The sequence below is a fragment of the Taudactylus pleione genome, unplaced genomic scaffold, assembly GCF_031769625.1.
Source record: "Taudactylus pleione unplaced genomic scaffold, aTauple2 ptg001208l, whole genome shotgun sequence".
NCBI classification, from domain to species: Eukaryota; Metazoa; Chordata; class Amphibia; order Anura; family Myobatrachidae; genus Taudactylus; species Taudactylus pleione.
In genome coordinates, this window is record NW_028285609.1 from 55,001 (window position 1) to 75,083 (window position 20,083).

The window sequence follows — 20,083 nt, forward strand, 5'->3', positions numbered from 1 at the left end:
AGTCAAAATGTAGATTTATATGTGTAGCCATCTGTAAAATGTGCAAGTGCCTATTAGATTTACAAAAAAAACACTTTTTACACCCGCTTAAAGTTTTTTCTTTGCACCAGACCAAAATGTTATTAAATAAAAGAAAACCCCATGTCAGGAATCAGGGACTAAATCAATGTACATTGTGCAGTTTTTTTTAAACACAAGTAAGCCTCTATACAAGTGAACAAACTAACTATCAAACCAACCATAAATTACTTACTTATTTTAGTCTAATTCAACTTTAGACACACACAAATTAGATGGCCAAGTTGATCTTTCATAACTAAGTTGGAAGACCTCATTACTGGGCAGCCTCTTTGCGAATGATTAAAATTCAATTCAGTCAAATTGTATTCGATGTACCAAAGAGGTGAAATCAGAATGGAGAATTCTATGCATGAGGCTATCAGACAAACAAAAGCATTTCTGGGTGCAGAGTAGCCCGATGTACACTGTGATCCAATGCCTCAACTTGGAATATGAATGGCCACTGTACAATGGCACCTGTGTAGTCACTTTTACTTTTGGATTTATTAGAAATTTATGTTTTGCAGTTCATTTTTTCAATTTATAGAATATTACCTTAAGATACACTACTGTTAAGCACCAGAACATAATAACAAAATCATAAAGGAGCTTTTTTGCTATGTGAAACTGGATACACAAGGTAGGAAGGCATGGTTAACATTAAACAACAGAATAAAGGTTAAGTGTAAACATAGGCAGTATTTCTATCTAGATAAAAACTGTAACTAATCCGATAGAAGCAGATCTTGGCACAGACACACACTGGCAATGAAAGCAAAATATGTCCATCCACACTAGATGTAAGACTCATGCGGCAATTGTATTGCACGGCATTTATTTCTCTGAACACTTGTGTGTGTCATTACAGCCTGGTAAACTTTAGCAAACTGGTCATAAAAGCTCTATTGTGATATTTCAAACCAATAAAATTAAAATACACTTAGTGCATTACTGTATTTTATTTATTGAAAGTGGTATATTTAATTTGGGCAGATTTAAGGGGGGATTCAATGAGCCCCGATATTTTTTCATGTGCAAAAAACTGTCTTTCATGTTTTTTTCACATTTTGCAATTTTTTTTTTTAATGCTATTCAATTAGCCCAGAATCTGCGACAAAAGGTCATAGCCCTATATGTTTTTTGACCGCAATTGTGATAAGGGGGCTGATTATCTGGGATTTTTTTCGACTGACTGCCATCTTTGGGGCTAATTGAATCCCCCCCCTCCCAAAAAAAAAGGAAAATGGTCTGAAATAAATATGCTGCAAATATATCAATACCTGGATTTGACTTGTGCCAGTGTATAAAGTAAACAAAAGAAAAAACACAATATTTAAGTGTTTATTAGCTAAAATAGTTAAAACAATGAATTTTTCTTGGAAAGCAGAATTAATTCTTTCAGCTTCATTGCACAATAACCATGCAGGCAGGAGGCCAAGGCACAAGGACGTTGTGATCAGAGAATTAGGCTGCCCACACACAGGCACATCCTGACCTTGTCCCTGTCAGTTTGCCTACCTGTAGTTTCACAAAGTAAAACATAGGTCAAAGTAAAACATAGTTTCACAAAGTAAAACAACAAAATCCCACAGGAACACGGTCAATAATAAAGTCACATCTTCAGGTGAATAACTAACTTTCAATTTATTCATTCATTGATCCCTTGCTGGAATATCACTGGTCATCACTACGCGGTATTTATTGCAGTATCACTTTCTGCACCAAGTGACAACAACATCTCCTCAATAACTGGAGCACTTTCTTTATCCTGGTGCCAAAAAAACAAGAAAAACCAATTGTTTATAGGAAATGGTTAAAGCAATCATAATGTAATAACAGAGCCTTTCTTGTAAAGTTAAAAAAGCAGAATCGCTGACACGTTGCAGATTGTTTGTAAAATAGTACATTGCGAGTGAGCACCGCATTAGTTACTCTGTGATCTAATGCTCTAGCATCATTTATCTGGGTAGTGTTTACAGTCACCATTGTGAGCACTATCTCCAGATGCAGGAGTGTCAGCATTCTTCAGCTAAAAGATCTGAAAACAGAAAAGAACAGATAAATGCAATGCATACTTCTTTAGTGCGCTCAGGCAGCTCTGCGGACAGCGATATCCAGTGGTTGGCACTGCCGATGTTCCCCAAGTCCCTGTAACACTGAGAATCAACAGGATTAGTATTGATTTTTGTTAAGAAAACATTTGAACCATGCAAGTTGTATATATATTTAAATGTGTTTTAGAATTTTAACTTAATCCTAGGTGAACAATGTTCCCAGTCACATTGTTTTTTTCAATATGGCCAATACTGTACTTTGCAAACAGTACACAAACTGACACCTTTCAATATGTTACATATTGCTTTTATAGAGCCATATATTATGTGAGAAAGAGCTTGACGTCTTCAGTATTGGTTTCATCTTGGCGTATGGCTACAAGGTAAGAATGTGATACCAAACTCATTAAATTAGAATATAATACAGTGTGGCATAACTGCGGTATATGATAATACCTTCCGCTCAGACAGCTTTCCCAAGAGTCTTTGTTTTATTACCAAACCCAAAGATAAATAGGAAAGGAGAAGAGATCAACATATGACTGAAAAATGAAAAAGCCGACATCCCCATTAGCTCATGTGTGGTATCTGCTTATTATTAGTTAGCTGAGTATGGCAGAGGAGACAAGGTCAATGTTCCTACAAATACACAGATAGTGATGTTTTAAATATGCAATTTTCACACAGGAAAAGAATCCCCAAAATATAAATCAGTATAACACTATAAGTCATAACAAAGCAACAACTGGTCTGTATCTCGTTTCAATCTTTACTTTGCTTTATTCCTACAAATGAAATGTCTATTGTCTGCAAGAACAGTGCATTCTGGAGTTTCAAGGGTATATTTACTAAATTGCGGGTTTATAGAAGTGGAGATGTCGCCCATAGCAACCAGATTCTAGCTATTTTCTTCTAGAAGGCGCTAGATCAGGGAAGGGGAACCTCAGGCCCAGGGGCCGTATAAGGCTCCCGGAATCATTTGGTCTGGCCCTCAAAGCTTTTCTCTGCTAGCCTCATTTGGCTAGCAGGGTGCCTAGAATAGCCAAAATCTATGCAGCATAGATGCCAGGAGTGTCCTTAGGATGCGTAAGACGGTTACACCACTGCACTTACAGCTCCACAATCCTGAGGATGCTCCGGACATTGCTGTAATCATCGGCGATTGTGGATTGTGGCCCTGCCCCTGTGTGATATCACATGGAGGGGGCGTGGCCAGTACCAGGCCAGCAAATAATGTTATATATATATATATATATATATATATCAAAATGGCCCTCGGCAGAAAAAAGGTTCCCCACCCCTGTGCTAGATAAATAAGTAGTATCTGATTGGTTGCTATGGGCAACACCTCCATTTATATAAACCCACACTTTAATAAATATAGCCACCAGTGTCAGGCTGTTATAGCAATTTTGGCCATTATATTATAGCACTTACAAAGAGTCTGCTCACCCCCAATGTACCTTACACTGGTAGACATCCAATTTCTCAATTACTTCCCGTTTTGATAGGAACAAACTTGGCAATAGCATCTTGCAGAAGTCTCCAGCCAGCTAAAAGCAGTAATAAACTTAATCTGGGATTGGAGGGCTCATTCTAAATAAAAAGGCATTTTTCATCTGTGAGCACATAGCAATGTTACAGAAAGCATTAAACTCCCCATCGCCTGATGAGTTTTCCCTCCTAACAGTACACGTAAACCATCAACCATAATCATAATGAAATAACGACCCACAGACTTGTATAAGGGGAAAGGAAGGTCAGCTTATTTATAAACTAAATAAACTATTTAATATATAACTGAACTAACTAATAGAAGAAGAAAGACAGACAAAGTATGGTTATGCAGAAAGAACGGCCCCACAATGCAAGATCACCAACTACATACTTACACCGATCTTCTAAATGGGAGGCGAGCAGCCAGCCCATTACCACGCCCAAGGTATCCACCTCCCACCCCAATGACACATTGCGAGGTCCACCTAGACCGGTAGTGCCGGTGACCCAAGTAGGGTAGAATCAGCCTAAGCCATGTATTGGAAGGGAGAGCAACTCAAGCTCCATGTATTGGAAGGGAGAGCACCTCAAGCTCCATGTATTGGAAGGGAGAGCACCTCAAGCGCCACCTCAACAGTAGCAGTGGTGACTGCTACTGTTCTTTCCTGCCACAAGAAAAGCCAACACCAAACAACTCAATGAACTAGGGAGGGAGAGCGGGAAACAGCCGACCAGAGAAATTTCTATGAAAATGGCTGCCAAGCAGAACCTCTGAAATAGCACTGAAACACCCATCCCCTAACCGAACCATACCCAACTCCACAAACTACCTTACTAAACAATGAAGCTCTTCTTGTCCAGAGGCAGACACTGACAGGCTTGGGTGTTTAATTACCTCCATGCATTTGAAATGCACTCCGTCCTACTTATAAGGCAATGTAACTGACACTTTAATATGAATAACAATTGTTTTGTGAGTTCTATTTCAGTTGAAAAACGACAAAAAACTGCTGACTCTGCAATTAATGCAGCATATAACAAAATTAGATGGTACATACCAGACACCAAAGAAGGCAGTCTGACCTACATACAGGCATGGCCAAAAGTTTTGAGAATGTCACAAGTATTGTTTTTCACAAACTTTGCTGCTTCAGTGTTTCAGTGTTCAGAGTCAATATTTGTTGAAGGGGCGGCCATCAGTCAGTATGTGGCCCAGAAGGTGAGTGACAGCATGCCAGGGCAAATTGCAGAGATCTTGAAAAAGAAGGGTCAACACTGCAAATTTTGACTCTTTACATAAACTTAATGTAATTGTCAATGAAATCCTGTGACACTTATGAAATGTGTGTATTCCTTCTTCACTATACCATAGTAACATCTGACAAATAGGTCTAACAGCACTGATGCTGCAAAGTTTGTGAAAACCAATACTTGGGTCATTCTCAAAACATTTGGCCATGGCTGTACAATTCTAAAAACCACACAAGAGTTAGCTCCAGGAGATTAACTATATTAAACTTAATTCAATTAAATTAAAAATACAGGAACAATGAGCAGTTAAGGAACATTACGGTTCAGGTTTCAGGTCCAGGGACATAGCAAGACCTATAGGGGCCCCACAGCAACATTTCCATAGCCTGTCCCCCACTACTCAGAGCAGGGCAGCACATCTGCTGTCACAGGCGCGGCTGGCACTGTCTCTCATCACAAATGCTGGGAGGGGGAAAGGTCAGAAGAGTAGCCATGGCCATTAGTTAAACATTAATGGCAGTATTGACTTATGGCCATTTTATATCATACGCATTAGGATTAAGGACACTATCATATTGTTATAAAAAATATATTATATTATTTACTATATGCTGATCACCATAATTTATTCATATAAGTCAACTAAGCAGGCAGATGTGCAAACATTAGATCATTTACAATCATTCCGCTGGGCCTTTCTCATTAACTCTTCTGCCGGGCTGGCTTACCATGCCTGCCGTGCCGGCCCACCCTGCCTACCAACCCGAGCTGATTCAAGCGTCTGCCCGGTCAATTTGCATTCCTCACTGCAGACTGCAGTGTTATTGGCTCCCGGCAAGCAGACACTTCCGGGTGCCATTAAAAAAACAAAAATACAGCGTTGTAAATGAATGTATTACATTAATATTTAATAGTTATAAAACATACATTGAATTCAATCAATAAAACTGTCATCCAATCCACCATGAATCTCTAGTCCATAAGTGCTTCGGACCAAATAAAAGTCCCATATAATGGTGCTGAAATGCTGTGTAATCCAAGCCAGATAATTACCAAGTCCAATGTCCATAGGTGATTGGGGGTCCTAATTAGCAGTGTTGGCAAACTTCCGGATGTATCTGGTCCCCTGGTCAAAGGTATGGCAAATAGCCGGTACAGCTGATGTAGCACGTTCCTGTGATCCTCCAACTGGCACTCTTAGGTTGGAAATAGGTGGTGGAGACTGGTACAACCACTTCTTGACGCGTTTCGCTGTGGCAAACCCACAGCTTTATCAAAGGGGTGCCATTAGCTGGGAGCAGCAGCAAGGCGTAGGCGCTGCTGCTCCCTTGCATGATTACTAGCCAGTGTGCGGGGGAGGCTGAGTGTTATACACTAAGCACCCTCCCCTTCCCCACTCAGATCTTGGTCCACAGTTAAACAGGACCTACTCAGAGCCTGGTGTATAGTGAGATGTGCCTACTCATAGCATGGTATGTAGTGAGGGGGCCCCATTCAAAGCCTGGTCTGTATTGAGAGGGGCCCACTCAGAGCCTGGTCCATAGTGGGGTGGGAATTGAGAGCCTGGTACACAGTGAAAGGGACCCACTCAGAGCCTGGTCCATAGTGACAGTATTCCACTCAGTGCCTGGTCTGCAGTGAGAGGGGCAACTCAGCGCCTGGTTCGCAGTGAGAGGATCCCACTCTGAGTGCGGTGGTTATAGGTGCTGTAGTTGAATGCTTGCAGAGAACAATTTCTTTAGCTAGCAGATGTAAAGCTCTGGGACATACACTGCCCAATCTACCCCACTCGGCCACAGAAACATACACTGCCTGCCCTATGCCCCCCCAGGGCCATATATTGCCCACCCTACCCCTGCCGTCCCCCCCAAACCCAGTGATATAAATGAATCAACTCCCCCTCCCACCCCACTTCACCAGTTTCATCAGCAGCATCTGTAGACAATGAAAGTGGGCATCTTAGTCCTTGCATATTTAGAAGCACAGATGTACATCAGGGAAGGACATTGTAACAGCATTAGCATAAACTCGCAGAAGCAATTGCAGCTAAAAAAAAATGCAAGAAAGGCTGCAAATGTGTCCATCTCAGAATCAGGCCCTATGAGGAGGAATACCACTACACTTGACAGATCCAGTCCCCTCAACAGACCCCATCCATTCAAAAGACCCTGCTCCCATTAGGGATGCTCCCAAAAAGTTCCCAGGTTGGTTTTCCATCCTAATCCACCCGAGGCCTTGTGTCTGCTAAGTTAGCTAAGAACCTCTTTCCTAACATGGCAACCTGCTGCAGAAATGTGGGAGCACTATTTAGCTCATTATAACCACTCAGTTACATATACAATTTTTTTTTTTTTTTTAAAGTCCTACATGACCAGGGCCCAAGAAACTTGAAGCAGCTTCTGATCCCTTACTGTCCTACTCGATCACTGCGATCCTTTAGAGAAAGACTATTTACAGTACCTAGAATCTTGAAAACTTCATTTGGGGATCAAGCTTTCAGCTTTGTAGCTCCAAGTCTATGGAACTTGCTCCCTCGCAGTTTGAGAAGACTTCACTCTAAAATCCTTCAAAAATAGACTCTAGACTTACCAGTCCACCCACGCATTGTGATTAACATTATTATCATTTCATAAGCGCAGAACACACTCATGACATTCTTTCTACAATGGAAATCAAATATTGATTTCGAAGTTCTTCCCAACACTATTGCAGAAGTTCCCATAACTGTGTTGCACTTGTAGGTTGCTTTGCTTTCACCCATCTGTCCAGTTCATCCTAAACCAACTGGGGTCTATTTCTGAAGACTCTGCTGGCCATTTCATGATTTGAAGTCTATAATGATTCTGCAATAGGTTCCCAGATTATGGAACCGGTGGGATTTTGGCGAGTTCGCCACAAAATCTAAGGTTGGAATCACTTATAAAGGCAAAACTAATTGCTGCACTAAATTTAGCATTGAAGTTGCCAAAATTACACTAATTCCGAAATCTCAGAGCCTATTACTTAAACCCCTCAAATTTTGTTATTTTTTTCAAAAGGTAGTTCTGACATGGTCCGGAGGTAATCTTGGGTGATTATCTTGCAGGAGGATGAACACTTGACTAACTAGGCATAACCAGAGGGTATTGCATGATGCTGCAAAATTCTGTGGCTGCCAGTTTGGTTCACGGTGTCAGTCACTACGTGTAAGTTGCTGATTCAGGATCCAGCAAAAAAGCCCCAAGACCACTATACTTCCCCCTCAATGTTTGATAGTTGGTGTCACACACTGACAAATCATCCTTTTGCCTACTCAAGTACAAAAATCTTGCTTGATTTGTTACTGCCACTCGACCTGTCAGACCTTCAGCTTAATGTGTTCTCTTCACTGTTGAAACTGAGACTTGTTCACTTTGACCAGTGTTTAGTCGTGTTTTCAAATCTGTTGTCCTGTGAACAGCATATCACGCAAATAATTTTAGTTATGGTATAACACCTCAGTTAACTCTTTTTCTTCGAGGTCATAGGGTCCACAGGATCTACCTTGGGGTATGTAGTTGGAGTGATCCATTGCACCAAACAGCATACAGCTTTGAAGCTCCCAGCATGCACTGGTACTCCTCCCTATATACCCCGCCCCCAGGTACAGGCATTCAGATTGTAACAAGCCTAACGGCAAGAAGCGGAAAGTGGAGAAGGAAGTACAATGTAGCCAAGAAACTCTCTCAAAATATGAAGAGGTGATACAAAAAAGCAAAGAACAGATCCCAGCTGAGGATCCCTGAAGAAGAAAATTAGAGTTATGGTATAACATACCTCAGTTAATTACTTTTCTTCGAGGTCCATAGGGTCCACAGGGCACCCACCCCCTTATGCACTGTCAGGGGGTGGGAGCCCTGTGGACCCTATGGTCCTCGAAAAAAAATAATTAACTGAGGTATGTTATACCATAACTCTAATTTTCTTCTTCGGGGTCCATAGGGTCCACAGGATCTATCTAGGGGACGTCCTAAAGCAGTTCCCTTAAGGGTGGGGACGCTCCTGAGCAGAGAGGAGAATCCGCCGCCCAAAGGAAGCATCCTGGGAGGCAAAAGTATCAAATGCATTAAATTTTATAAAGGCATGGACAGAAGACCAAGTGGCTGCCTTGCACAGCTGTTCAGCTGAGGCGCCATGTCTAACCACCCACAATGGTCACACAGACCGAGTAGAATGTGCTATCACCTTGTTCGGGACAGGGAGATCAGCCTGTGTATAGACCTCAGAAATAGTTATACGCAACCAGCAAGCCAAAGTCTGTTTTGTAGCTGGCCAACCTTGTTTGTGAAACCCATATAACACAAAGAGCGCATCTGATTTCCTGATGTAGCTGGTATGATCCACGTAGAGACGTAGGGCAAGAACGACATCCAGGGTAGCTTCACCTTTAGAAAAGTCTGAAGACTGAAAGGCCGGAATTACAATTTCTTCATTAATATGAAAACGGGATACCACCTTTGGAAGGTAACCCGCTCTCGTACAAAGAACAGCTCTATTTTGATGAAAAATCAAATATGGGGAGCGACATGAGTGTGCTGCCAAATCAGAAACTCTGCGAGCTGAAGAAATAGCGAGGAGAAAAAGTGTCTTCACTGTCAACCATCTACGGTCCACCATATCCAAGGGCTCAAAAGGAGAAGCTTGCAGTGCCCTGAGAACCACCGGAGGGACAAATGGAGGTTGCAGATGGAGAACCCCCCTGCAAAAATGTTCTAACATCCGGCAGGGGAGCAATTCTGTGCTGGAACCATACTGACATTGCAGAAACCTGAACTCTCAGGATAAGCCAGGCGAAGACCTAAGTCTAGTCCCGCCTGAAGAAAAGCAAGCACTCGCGAGACCCTGAACACTTTAGGGTCATATTTTCTGTGGGAACACCCAAAAAAAATATGAATGCCAAATCCTGAGATAGATGCGGGCCGAAGCCGGCTTCCTTGCCCTCGGCATTGTCTGGATCACAGAAATAGAGAAACCTTTGGCCTTTTAAGATGGAAGACTCAAGAGCCTTGCTGTCAAAGCCAGCAGAGGCAAAACCGGATATAGGCAGGGACCCTGCACTAGCAAATTCAGTCATAGAGGCAGTGGACTGTCTATGGATAGACATGTCAGATCGGTGAACCAATGTCTCCTGGGCCAGGCAGGAGCTAATAGTATTATCCTGGCGCCCTCCTGCATGAACTTTCTGATGACAATTGGGAGGAGGGAGATTGGAGGAAACTGGTATGCCAACCTGAAGTCCCATCCCGCCAGAGCATCCACAAAAGGCGGCTGAGGGGTCCCTTGCTCTGGATCCGTACCTGGGGACCTTGTGGTTGTGACAAGACGCCATGAGGTCTATGTCTGGTAGTCTCCACCTGTCCACCAGGAGTTGAAAGACATCCGGATGAAGAACCTATTGTCTGGTGTGTATTTCCTGCCGACTTAGGAAGTCCGCTTCACAGTTGAGGACTCCTGGGATGAATATTGCCGAGATTGTTGGAAGATGGCATTCGGCCCACCGCAGAGTGTTCGCCACTTCCCTCATATCTGCCAGACTTCATGTGCCTCCTTGATGATTGATATAGGCCACCGCAATTGCGTTGTCGGACTGAACCTGGGCAGGCTTGCCCTGAAGTAGGTCCTGTGCCAGAATGAGTGCTCTGTGCACTGCACGAAGCTCAAAAACATTTATCTATAGGCAACTTTCCTGATCTGTCCACTTACCCTGAAAGGTGTGATGAACTGTCACAGCTCCCCATTCTCGCAGACTTGCATCCCTGGTGAGGAGTACCCAATCTGAGACCCATAATGGGTGACCTTTGTCTAAATGAGTCATCTGCAGCCACCTAGCGAGGGAGAGCCCAACCTCTGGTGAGAAGTGGATCGTCTGAGACTTTATCCGATGATACCGACCATCCCAATGAGACAGAATCCATTGCTGCAGGGACCTTGAGTGGAACTGGGCATAAGCCACCATGTCGATTGTGGACACCACTGAGCCCAGCACCGGCATTGCCAAGTGAACTGGTACTTCCTGCTTGAAAAGTAGACTGTGGACACGAGATTTAAGTGCTGCAATCTTGTCCTCTGGGAGAAGAATCCTCTGTCCCAGAGAGTCCAGCAGCACCCCTAAAGTGCACCATTTGTGAGGTGGAGAAAGAGAAGACTTTTTCCAATTGATTATCCAGCAGTGCTCTCGTAGGCATACAATGGTCATCTGGAGATGACATTGTAATATCTCTTGAGATTGTGCCAATATCAGACGGTCGTCCAAATATGGCAGTATCCCGACTCCTTGTTGTCTCAGATGAGCTGTCATGACTGCCATTGTCTTGGTAAATACCAGAGGGGCTATGGCCAACCTGAAGGGTAGAGCCTGAAATTGGTAATGTTGCTGATATACCGCCATTCTCAAAAATCCTTGGTGAAACCGTGCAATAGGAACATGCAGATAAGCATCCTGTATGTCCAGGGAGACCATGAAATCTCCAGTCTCCATTGCCAGCATAATTGACATGGATGAATCCGTTGAGAGACTTCAGATTCAGAACAGGGCGATGTGACCCATTTGGTTTCTGAATCAAAAACTAATTTTAATAATAACACCTTCCCTGTTGTATCACAAGAACAGGGATTATGACTCCCGACCTCAGGAGGGCCCCAATAGCCTCCCGGGAAGGCCATAGATCTGACCTGGTCTACCGGAAGGGTTGTACCAACAAACCTCTGAGAAGGATGCCTCAAGAACGTGATGGTGTAACCATGACAGACCACCTCTCGAACCCAGACATCCGTATTCGTCTGATGCCAGGCATGACAAAACTGTAGAAGTCGGCCTCCCACCCTGAGATCTTCCAGGGGGAGGCCTGCCCCATCAGGCAGTGGGCTTATTGTCCGGCTTGAAGCAGATGATCAAGATTTCGTGGTCTGCAGTTTCCTGCGGGAATTATCCTGACTAGAGGAAGACCGGCCCTTTGTCCTACCCTGTGGGCGAAAGGACCGAGCTGACAACTGCCTATACTTAGGGGTAGTCGTAGATGGCAACCCCGCAGATTTAGAGGTCGCCAGGGAAGACACTGTGTCATCCAGCTCTGGTACAAACAGTACCTTCCCAACAAAAGGCAAAGACTCCAGGGCCTTCTTGGACCCTGCATTCACCTTCCAGGTCTTTAGCCAAAGGGTTCTTCGAGCCGCAAAAGAAGTTGAGGATGCCCTAGAAGCCAAGATACCACCATCAATGACCGCTTCCTCCATATACATAGCTGCTTCTTGCATCTGCCCGAGATAAGGCAGCTGTTCCTCTGGTAGCATTTGGCATGCTATCCTCCAGAGCCTTCGTCCATTCTTCCATAGCCTTGGTTACCAAGGCTACAGCCATAGCTGGTCTGGTAATAGCTCCAGATAATGAAAACACTGATTTTAAATAGTTATCAAGTTTTCTATCTGTAACCTATTTCAATGAGGATGCTGCAAGAATGGGAAATGTAGAGCTCTTGATCAATCTAGTTACATGAGCATCTACTGATGGGGGAACTTCCCATTTGTTAGACTCACCAAGTGTAAATGGGTATCGAGAGGTTAAATTTCTTGTTACATGAAAATGCTTACTTGGTGTACACCATGCTTGAACATGAGATTCGTCAGTTGTTCAGACTGAGGAAAATAATGTTTAGCCACCTTCTGATGCCTAAAGACCTGAGTCTTAGATTTCGGCGGAACCTCCTCTTCCGCTATGCTGAGGACAGATCTAACCGCTCTCACCAGAGAGGGGACATCCACAGAGGATTGATGATCTTCTTCCACTGAGCAAGACCCTGAACTCTGAGTATCAGAGTGCGATGAGGAGGTTGAGTCAGAATCCTGAGGCAACATCTGAAGAGAACCTCTCTTATGCCCTGCTTTACAGCCACTTGTCTATTCGCCTGCAGCAAATGCTGAGGGACTATAGACGGCTGCATACTCTGACTAGAGTGAGCAGAAGAATCAAACCAACAGGGATTCATGTGGGACATATACATAGAAGGATACAAATGCTGTGGGTACACCATAGCAGGAGGCAATATCGTGGCAGGAGCATGCGACGCTGCGGCCCTGTCCACCAAATGCGACAACACCTGAGACCAAGAGGCCACCCAGGGTGGTTCTTGTGCTGGTGCAGGTGTACAAGATAGAAAAAGTGGCTGTTTACATCAGACACTACACAACCCATCTTACACAAAATCCTGCTAAGACAGGCCTGAAAAACAGGAGTTACATGATTTTAGCACAGGAGGCTCAATCCTTCTCTCCTTTACCTTTAGACATAACAATGTGTAACAGGTATAAGGTATAGAGTATAAATGCAATGTGACTTTATAAGAAAAACCCCACACACCTTCAGAGGGATGAGGAGAAACACAGGGATAGACAAATCTGACAGTTTGAAAAGGCAGTATAAATACAGCACCTAGCATCACAGTCACATACAATGCATATATAATCAAATGCTAATGCAAATGGACTCTGAATCAACTGACCAGCCCCCTCAGGGGTATTGGTAGGATATAGAGTGCTATATACCTGACCAAAGAGAGAGGTATGCCGGGAGAAAGACCTAACCTCTGAGACCAACAGCTTTCAGCAGCGCACCCAAGGTGGACTGTGAGCATCTCACATACGAGGTGGTCAGAAGTAGCAAACCAGATGCGGGAATCCGCAACCGGAAGTTGCATCTGGGTTGGGAGAGGAGCGGCTGTGGGAGCGCCTATCTCCCCATAGCTGCGATTTTGACGGCACGGGTACACTGGCCTCACAGTAGTAGATGCTCCTAGTGCATCTACTACCCGTCAGTGGAGACAGACGATATGGCCCCAGCCGCCTTAGTGAGGACGCGGTAAACGAGACCTTCACCTGAAGCTGCCTCCGATGAGTCTCCTACATCGGAGGCCTGGACTGCTTCACGCACAATTCCTCATATGAGGAATCATCTTACCTGCCATCTCTGTGAATCCAAACACAGACCGGACCCCAGCGATGCCGCTAGCTGAGCCAAGCTGAGGCCCGTCGAAATCCCCAGGGCATATATAGCGCTACAGGAATTTCGGCATCAGCAGAGGTAGTAGCAGTCGCAGTATATGCATCGTATTCGGCGCCTAATACCGCTAAACTCAGAAGTTCAAAAAACTAAGATAAATTAATAAAAAGAAAAGCCTAGGCAGTCCTGCCGTTAAAACTGTGAGTCTGGATACTTGCCGCGCACCAAACAAAAAATAAGAGATATGGTAAGAAATTACCTTTGTTATCTCATAGGATACCTTGGGGTATAGGTGATGACGTCACAGGCACCACAGAGTTAAGTTTTTCAGCCTCCCAGGATGCACTGGGGTCCCCCTTCTTTACCCCGCCCCCGAGCCAAGGCAAATCAGTTACGTAATAAGAATAAGCCCCAGGTCGGAGGAGGAGAGGAAAGAGAGAGAAGATCTGGATCACACAAGAAACACATTCTCACCACAAGGAGACGGAAAAACTGGTGACCAGATAAAAGCCCATCTGCAGTACAGGTGCGACAGGGCGGGAGTCCTGTGGAACCCTATGGACCTCGTAGAAAGAGAGATAACAAAGGTAAGTTCTTACCATATATCTTATTTTCTACTGCAGGTTCCATAGGGTATCCACAGGATACCTTGGGGATGTCCCAAAGCAGTATCCTTTAAGGGTGGGGACGCTCCTGTGCTGTAAGGAAAATCCGCCGCCTGAAGGAAGCATCCTGAGAGGCGTAGGTATCAAAAGCATAATACTGTACGAACGTATGGACAGATGACCACGTGGCTGCCTTGCAAAGCTGAACTGCTGAGGCGCCACGTCGAGCTGCCCACGAAGGACCCACAGACCTAGTGGAATGAGCCCTGACCGAAGATGGAACGGGAAGACCTTCATGAGCATAAGCTTCAGAAATAGCCAGGCGAATCCATCCTGCCAACGTTTGTTTAGTGGCAGGCCAACCCTTCTTCCGGAAGCCATAAAGGACAAACAACGAGTCCGACTTCCGAAAAGAAGCGGTGCGGTCAACATAGATTTTTAAGGCCCGCACCACATTCAAGGTGGCCTCACCAACCGAAAGGTCCGGTGAATTAAAGGCTGGTACAATAATTTGCTTGTTGATATGGAAACTAGATACCACCTTTGGGAGGAAACCAGGGCGAGTACGAAGCACCGCCCTGTCCCATTGAAAAATGAGAAAGGGAGGTCGACATGAAAGAGCCCCTAATTCTTAGACCGTTCTGGCTGAAGCAATGGCCAGCAGGAATACAGTCTTAGCCGTAAGCCATTTTAAATCCACTGAGCCCAGCGGTTCAAAAGGAGGTCCTTGGAGAGCCCTTAGGACCACAGCCACATCCCAAGGAGCCACAGGTGGAACAAAGGGAGGCTGTATACGAAGAACACCCTGCATAAAGGTGCGGACATCAGGAAGTGTAGTAATCCTACACTGAAACCACACCGAAAGAGCAGAAATCTGCACATTCAGAGAAGAAAGACGAAGACCGTGATCCAAGCCCGCCTGTAGGAAAGCCAACACTCGGGATATCCGGGACACCTGAGAATCATAGACTTTAGGGCGCCACCACTCAAAAAAAGTATGCCATACTCGATGGTAAATCCTAGCTGATGTAGGCTTCCGAGCTCTTAGCATGGTCTTAACTACAGAGCTGAAAAAACCCCTGGATGATAAGAGGGGTGTCTCAACAGCCACGCCGTCAAAGACAGCCGACTGAGGTCCGGGTAAAGACAAGGACCCTGTGTCAACAGGTTCGGACTTAGAGGCAACCGCAGAGGAGCGTCTACGGAGAGACTTCGAAGGTCTGAGAACCATTGACGTCTGGGCCTCTCTGGAGCTATCCGCTTGCCGCCCTCCTGTTTGAATTTTCGGATCACCCAAGGAAGAAGGGAGAATGGAGGAAAGAGATACGCAAACTGGAAGGTGCACCGGACTGACAGAGCATCTACTAGAAATGCCCCCGTGTCTCTTGTTCTTGACCCGTACACAGGCAGTTTGTTGTTGTGTCGGGATCCATGAGGTCTATTTCCGGAAGGCCCCACTTGTCCACCAGGAGTTGAAATACCTCCTGGTGAAGAGATCATTCTCCCGGATGTACATCCTGCCGGCTGAGAAAGTCCGCTTCCCAGTTGAGGACTCCCGAGATTAACACCGCTGAGATGGCAGGGAAATTGCCCTCTGCCCAAACTAGAAAGTGGGACACCTCCGTCATCGCTGCCCGACTTCTGGTTTCTCCTTGGCGGTTTATGTAAGCCACCGTGGAGGCGGTGTCAGATTGGACTCGCACGGGTTTTCCTTGTAAGACCAGTCTTGCGTGATGGAGAGCATTGAACACCGCGCGAATCTCCATTGGAAGATTTATTGGAAGTTCCGCTTCTGCCGGAGTCCACCTGCCCTGGAACAAGTGTGGACCCATGACCGCTCCCCAGCCTCTGAGGCTGGCGTCCATTGTCAAAAGGACCCAGTTCTCCACCCAAAAGGGACATCCTTTGTTCAGGTGAGTTGTTTGCAACCACCAGGCCAGAGACAGAAGGACCTCCAGAAAAAGCACCATGGTCTGCGTCTTTATTCGCTGAGGCAACCCGTCCCATATGGACAGGATCAATTGTTGCAGAGGTCTGGCGTGAAACTGGGCATATTCCACCATGTCGAAGAGTGACACCATGGAGCCCAGTAACCTCATCGCCGAGTGAATAGACACTCGGTGGCACTGAAGACAACTGTGTACCTTCATCTGCAATGCAGAGATCTTTTTCTCCGTCACAAAGATCCTATGCTGTTGCGAGTCCAACAAGGCCCCCAGATGGAGAATCCTCTGTGAGGGAACCAGGGTGGATTTCTTCCAGTTTATCAACCAGCCGTGATTCTGCAAAACTGAGATCATCAGCTACAGATGAAGCTGGAGGATCTCTGGAGACCTTGCTAACAACAGAAGGTCGTCCAGATAAGGTAATAAGCGGACTCCCTGCATCCTCAGGTGAGCCGCCATGACTGCCATGAACTTGGTGAAAACCCGAGGCGCTGTTGCTAGACCAAAAGGCAGAGCCTGGAATTGACAATGTTTGTCGCGTACTGCAAACCTGAGGAATTGTTGATGCGTTAAGACAATGGGGACATGCAGGTAAGCGTCCTGGATGTCCAAAGACACCATGAAATCCCCAAGCTCCATCGCCAGTATGATGGAATGCAGGGTCTCCATCCTGAACCGAGGCACCCTCAAAGACTTGTTGAGGGATTTGAGGTTGAGAATAGGACGGTAAGACCCATTGGGTTTCTGCACCAGAAAGAGATTGGAATAGAAACCCATGCGCCTCTGGGATAACGGAACAGGCACTATAACTCCAGCCTGGAGCATAGAGTGCAATACTTTCTGCAATTCCAGGGCCTTGTTGTGATCCGACAGAAGGCCTGTTGTGAAAAACCTGCTGGGGGGGTCTGCACCGGAAGGACAGGGCATAGCCCAGAGAGACCACCTCATGTACCCAAGTGTCCTTAGTAGTCAGATACCAACACTGGGCGAACCAAAGCAGGCGGCCTCCCGCTTTGGGATCCCCCAAAGGGAGGCCCGGGCCGCCAGGCCGAAGGATTGTCGTCCGACTTGGTGGCAGGGCACCTGGTTGGTAGACTTCTTGGACCCGGCCTGTCTTTGAAAAGACTGTACTTTGGACCTACCCTGGGGCATGTAGGGCCGAAAGGACGAAGTACCCAATCCTGACTGGACTGGAGCCGATGGGAGACACGCAAACTTGGCTGCGGCCAAAGCAGCTACAATCTTGTCCAGATCAGGACCAAACAGGACCTGTCCATTAAACGGCAAACATTCCAAGCTCTTCTTGGAATCGGCATCCGCCTTGCTGGACGCTCCTCCAGCAAGGTAATAAATGGACTTAACGCATATTTCCACCTTGCGATCCGTAGCATCCTTTAAGGAGGACATGGAGGGCATGGGCAATGTAGCACTTCGTACTAGGCGTGTCACATGAGAATCCACCTGCGGAGGAGATTCCCACTTAGAGAAATAATTATCCGTAAATGGGTATGCAAAAGCCAAACATTTTTGAGGCTGGTACCGTTTACCCGGATTTTTCCACGCCTCTAAATGATCCACTAGTTGACCAGAAAGAGGAAAAACCGTGGCATCACTCTTAATATCCTTAAATAAGGCGTATTTAGATTTAGCAACGTGGGGATCGTCATCCTCAATAACTAAGGCCGTACGGACTGCACGTCTTAGGCCCGGTATATAGACCTTAGACTTAGAATCTGTTTCTTTAGTACGCATGGGCTCCTGGTCAGAAAGGTCAAATATCTCACAGTCATCAGACGACACATCATCTTCATCATATTGAGCAGGCTGAGATGGTAATGGGACGCTTATACTACCGCAATGAAGACTCCCCCTGTAAAACGTCTGACAGGTGTTGCACCGAAGTGGACAAGGAATTAACCCACACAGGCTCTTGTGAGACCTGGGGGGGGCGACAGCGGGAGTCTCTGGGGTACCACTAACTGTCTGGGGAACCCCTGCATGGGTGACGAAACCAACGGCTGCTGTGAAAACCCCATTTGGGGAAACGCAGGGGGCTCCGCTGGATGACCCACTAGAGTTGTAAGCGCCTTAGCAAAACAAGCCCAGGGCGGCTCTTGCAACGGTGCAGTGAAAGTAAATAACACGCCCTACATAACCCATCAGAGGTCGTCATCACCTATACCCTAAGGTATCCTGTGGATACCCTATGGAACCTGCAGTAGAAAAACAGAATGTCTGTGGCTGGGGGCAGGGTATGTAGGGAGGAAGACCAGTGCATGCTGGAGCTTCAAAGCAGTAAGCTGTTTGGTGCAATGGATCACTACAACTACATACCCCAAGGTAGATCCTGTGGATCCTATGGACCCTGAAGAAATTTGTGATTCTGTTGTGGTTTTGCGTCCGCAAGACTTTTTCCAAGTGATTTCTGATGGTGTAAGACATTGTACTCGGACATCTTGGCTTTTTTGTGCAATTTTTCTAAATGAAAGATCTACACTTTTAAAGGGACATAATAGTCTGTCTTCCTTTGTTAATTGCCTTTTTCTCACCATAAAGATAGCAATATACTACTTCCTGCAGTGCAATACTGAGTGAATAATGCTTCAGAAGGGTGTACAATAATACCAGTATGTCTGTTCTACCATTGTGTTTATACAGACAGGGGTTTGTAATCAACTGCTAAAGTTTCAATAAAAACTGGAATAATGGGGGTGTTCTAAAGCATTTCACTGTGTGTGTTTATGCACACATACATACGTGCTGAGCCAGCCAAGCATTAGCCATTTTCTGAGGGAATGAGATGCAAATTTGTGCTTAAGTGCATTTCATCTACGGATTAAAAATCTGTCTACTGAGCTGAAAGTGCTCAACTATGTCGTCTCCAAAAAACTGTATTGAGATCACCTGATTATTGTGCTGTGATCTCTCCTGGTTAAAATTGAAGACTGTTAGTTCAGTGTCATAATGATGTGCCCCTGATGAAGTTCTGCTTAAGGACGAAACACGTTGGGTTTCCATCTCTTTTATGCACTAACATTTGATGTAAGCAACTTTATACAGTAATTACTGTTTCTATGGAATAAAATATTTTTTATATATCTGAGAAAGTTCCTTATTTTACTGATAGTGGCCATTTGGCCCTGTTTCTGGGTGTATTCTAGTGTGAGGGTGTCTTTCAGTGAGACTGCAAAGGACCATCGTATATCCTAAGAACGGTGTATCCACTACCTCCTATGTAATGTTTTCACAAAAGATCAACAAGGATTTAATAAGAATATTCTTGAGGAAAAAAAGGAATTTACCTTCTACCTCTTCATCTGGGACTGTTCATTTGAGCATTCTGATATCATTTATTGTATATTGTTCAATATTTTTTAAATTGTACCATATTTGGTTCTATAAAAAAAAACGTTACATTTCATATGTGTTTATAAGTGCTCTTTTTCTATTTTTGTGTACACATACATATATATTAATCAGCTCAATGATACACAGCTTTTACTGAATATTGCTGTAAAACAATCGTACCTGTAATGGCTCTTCAAATATCTCAATTTAAAATTCAAAAATTCACTCCTTTCTGAGCTGACGTCTAGTATTTAGTAACTAGGGTTAGGTTAGTGGTGTAGCCGCCAAGGGTGTAGGGCCCTGGGTGCCTGT

At 45.1% G+C, this 20,083-nt stretch overlaps 1 protein-coding gene across 4 annotated transcripts in view; it reads right to left on the reverse strand.

Annotated features, from left to right (window-relative positions):
* Window positions 1-1,387: 1,387 nt before the first annotated feature.
* The window catches only part of LOC148451019 (regulator of microtubule dynamics protein 3-like), a 161,804-nt gene continuing 143,108 nt past the window's right edge, over window positions 1,388-20,083 (reverse strand). For 3 of the 4 annotated variants that reach the window (XM_088462367.1, XM_088462368.1, XM_088462370.1), the window contains 2 exons: window positions 2,136-2,216; window positions 1,388-1,828 (listed from right to left, as the gene is read on the reverse strand). In XM_088462367.1, coding sequence (XP_088318493.1) covers window positions 1,748-1,828; window positions 2,136-2,216 — 162 coding nt within the window. In that variant the 3' untranslated portion in view covers window positions 1,388-1,747. Of the gene's footprint in view, window positions 1,829-2,135; window positions 2,217-8,070; window positions 8,292-20,083 lie in introns of those variants that run through there. The other variant, XM_088462369.1, reaches the window with a different exon arrangement.